This window comes from Monomorium pharaonis, chromosome 1, assembly GCF_013373865.1.
Source record: "Monomorium pharaonis isolate MP-MQ-018 chromosome 1, ASM1337386v2, whole genome shotgun sequence".
Classification (NCBI taxonomy): domain Eukaryota; kingdom Metazoa; phylum Arthropoda; class Insecta; order Hymenoptera; family Formicidae; genus Monomorium; species Monomorium pharaonis.
In genome coordinates, this window is record NC_050467.1 from 31,128,375 (window position 1) to 31,132,224 (window position 3,850).

General features: G+C 44.2%; 1 protein-coding gene across 1 annotated transcript; it reads left to right on the top strand.

The window, feature by feature from the left end:
* The first annotated feature begins 2,580 nt into the window (after window positions 1-2,580).
* On the top strand, window positions 2,581-3,450 carry LOC118646929 (golgin subfamily A member 6-like protein 7). Its single transcript, XM_036290879.1, has one exon. It carries the CDS (start codon window positions 2,581-2,583, stop codon window positions 3,448-3,450), a length of 870 nt encoding a protein of 289 aa, XP_036146772.1.
* The last annotated feature ends 400 nt before the right edge of the window (window positions 3,451-3,850 follow it).

Sequence of the window (3,850 nt, forward strand, 5' to 3'; positions counted from 1 at the left end):
TTAATAGAACGTTAACTTGAACGCGTAGCTCGCTGCTACTTTCGCTTCGGCAATGCCTAAATGAACTAAATCTGTTTTCTGAACAAAATACAATTAAATTGTGCGCGCCGTTATCGCACTCGCGTTTTCCGTGCGCGTAAAATAAAATAATTAAAATAATAAAATTTTTTGGTGTCTCGCACCTCTCTACTTTAGGATATTGAAATGAAATTTTATTTTGCGAGATAATTGTTTTAAAAGCAATTTCGCGTATTTTACGCGAGTTTTACGCGACGTTATCTACTATCGCCTCGTTCTACGCTCGGTCAGACGCTCTAACCTTACGGTAGATTTTTTCGCCTCAGCCCGCTCCGCTACGCTGTCAGCTGCACTCTGGGCTGCGTCCCTTTTATCCGCCTGCCTGCTCGTGGATGGTGTTGGCGATGAGACCTTTCCACCACCTCCTGGAGGCGGTTTCAAGGTTAGGTTGTAACCGGGTATCGATCTACTGGAAGTCGTGACTTCGTGAATACTTGGACTCACGTACCTTTCATTTATTTCAGACACGGTCGCCAGCTTCTTTAACCCTCTAAGAAGCAAGGGGATGCAGTCCGAACCTCTCAATCGCGTTGGGGCTGCTGTTGCTATGCGGGAAGAAGCCGCCGTTGCTGCGCGCGCTGTCCCTGATGCTCACGCCACGATGTTCTGCTCGTTGCCCTGAGCTACGTAGCGTTGCTTGAGATTCACTAATCCCTTCTTTTTCTTCTGTTTCAGGTGCTGCTGTCGTCGCGGGAAATCGTCGTCGTCGCTGGATCACCACACGGGAACTTCGCCGAGTAAGTATGTTTTTAGGTTATGTTTACTGGCGGTCGCGTTTTTCACGAGGTGTCTTTATTTCACAGGATTCGGACGCACCGTGGGAACGAGGATGCACGGAAAACAGGTAAGTAACTGCGCCTTAATGTTTACAACACTAACAAAACGGTTTATTTGCAGATATGTAAAATATTACAGAAATCACACACACCCGTCCGCGGCGCTTTTTCACACACGAGTTATCGAAACGCTAGAGCGAAGTTGTTCGCTTCGTATCGCATACGCAGGATGCGTATTATCGATGTCGCCATGCGACGCGTGTGTATATCACTTTAACGTGGTGTGACACGAAACGATCGCGCACGATGTTATCTTAATCGTTGTTAACGCGCGAAGAGCTCGCAATTTAACGTGCAAGGCACGGAACAGTCGCACTCGCGTAACTCAAGCTTTGCTATTTCGAGGTATTGGCTCTCGGTATAGCGCGCGAAAACTCTTAATCGGTGTTCCGCGATGTTTACGCTTCGGTATCCTGCGCGCAAAAGCTCTCGATCGCTCTCGCAGGAGGTTTTTATACCGGCGTGAGGACAATCCCCCCACTCCGGTTACTTCGGCCAATCACGCGTAGCGTCGGTCGGGAACGCGCGGGAACGGCGCATCCGCCCCACTCTCGCATGCGCGTCCAATGGCGGTTCGCGCGCTGGCGCTGTATCGCGGGTATATTGTACTTCCCCCTCTATTTTATTTCGACCAATCAGGTTATTTCGCAGACGTTCGCGCTGGAGCATGGTCGAGATTGCTCCTCTTGCCGTTGGCGCTAGTGTCGATGCCATTTTGGGTATTGCACCTAACGTGCAGCTTGATTGCACTAAGTGCAATCTTTTTGTAACGCCTGATATTTGTTTTAAGACGTTTTCCATGCACTTTCATGCTTCATAAGACTGAATAAAAGAAATACAATGAATTTTAAAGCGAATATAATAAAATAGTAAAATATAAGGCAAATGCGTGTGCTATTATAAAAGAAATATTTAACCTTAGAAAAATTATATTTATTACTAGGAAATAATAATCCTGCAGCATACTCTGCAGTTCAGACATATTTGATAATAATTAGACAAACTAAAGCCTGTTTTCATGAGTACTGCAAATGGAACTCACGATATGTTATATGAACTTAGCTTAATTGAATTTAAGAAAGAATAATAATACTTCTGCAGATGATTCTGCAGTGCAAACTTAAAGTTCTATTTAAGATGAACAAAAGATCTTAACGCCTGACTGGCGATGTTTTCTTTATATCCCACGCTGAGCTTTATATTCGTGACGCGGGTCTAAACAATAGGTAATTAATCTGTTTAATGCGAACAACAAAGGTAAGTTATTTTTACGTTTTCTAATTTAATCTTAAAGCTATTTATTTATGGTATTGTAACTTAAGGCTAACGACACTTCCGTTTCCGGGCCAGAGTAAGTTAGACGTGTGTAGTTGCAGGCTGTGAATTGAGTGTAATAAGAGGTGTTAGAAAGAGTAGGAGAGGTAGGATAGGCGGGTGGGAGTGAAAGAGAGCGATAGAGAGTGTGTGGGTGGATAGGTGAGTGGAGAAAGAGAGGAATAGAGTGATTTTACGTATTAATTAGGTGTCTCGGGGAATAACAGAGTTAAAGCAGGGAGCAGGTAGAGAGAAGACGTGCGTACGTGAGAGTGGGGGAGCAGGAGCGCCGCATAGTGACAGAGTAGGGAGGTAATATAGAGTTAAGGCGGGTTCAGTAGACGCGACAAAAATGACGGATAGAGCCAGAAGCGACAGTTGCACTTCGGTTGATAGCATGAGAGGTAGCAAGAGAGTAGCTAGATCACCGGCGGGAAAGGATGGAGAGGAATGGGATAGGAAATTAAGAGATTGGAAAGAGGAGATTGTTAGTAGCTTAAAGATAGTTAAATTAGAGATGAAGGAAGAATTGAAGGAGATTATGGAGGAGCAGGGAAGAAAGATGAGAGAGGAGATAAATGCGTTGAAAAAAGAAATTAATGATTTCAAGGAAAGAGAATATAGATGGGAAAGAGAAAGAAAAGAGTTAGTGGTGGCGCAGGAAAAGTTAAAGAGAAAGATAGAGAAAATAGAAGTAGGACTGGATAACGCAGTGGGAAAAAAGGTGAGAGAGATAGAGAGGAGGTTAGAGATGAAGGAAAGGGAGGACAGAAGGAAGAATCTATTAATTAAAGGTGTAGAGGTCAAGGAAGGGAATAGGAAAGAGGCGGTGGAGAAGGTGTTCAGGGAGATAGGAGCAGAGGTGACCGTGAAGGGAGTTAGGAGAATAGGGGAGGGGATCAAAAAAGGGAGAGAGATGATATGGGTGAAGTTAGAGAGTGAAGAACAGAGGAAAGAGGTGGGGAGTAGGAAGAAGACGCTGAAAGGTAGGGAAGAAAGAATTTTGGAAGATTGGACTTGGAAGGAAAGGAAGATGAGATGGAGGTTAGAAAAAATAGCAAAAGTAGAAGAGGAAAGGGGAAATAGGGTATGGTTAGGATATGGGAGGATTAGGATAGGGGATTATTGGTGGAAGTGGGATGAAGAAGAGGAAGTCTTGAGGAATGAGAAAGGAGAGTTGAGGATAGAAGAAGGGAGGGAAGGGAATGTAGGAAGATTGTGAAGGGTAAGTCAAGAGAGGAGGATTCGAGAGATGAGAGAGTCTTGAAAATAGCCTTCTGGAACGTGGCAGGGCTGGGGAATAAAGATAAAGATTTTTGGGATAATTTAAAGGAATGGGATGTAATGTTTTTATCAGAGACATGGGCGGACACAAGGGGTTGGGAAAAGATAAGACACAGGGTACCAAAGGGTTATGAGTGGGGAGTACAGAAGGCTAGTAGGAGAAATAGAAAAGGAAGAACGATGGGGGGAATGGTGGTAGGAATAAGAAAAGAGCTAAGTGATAGAGGAAGTAAAATAGTTGAATTAGGAGAAGGGTTATTGTCGGTGGGAATTAAGATTGGAAAGGAAAGTTGGAGGATTGTAGGGGTGTATATAAAGGAGGAAGGTAGGGAAGGAGC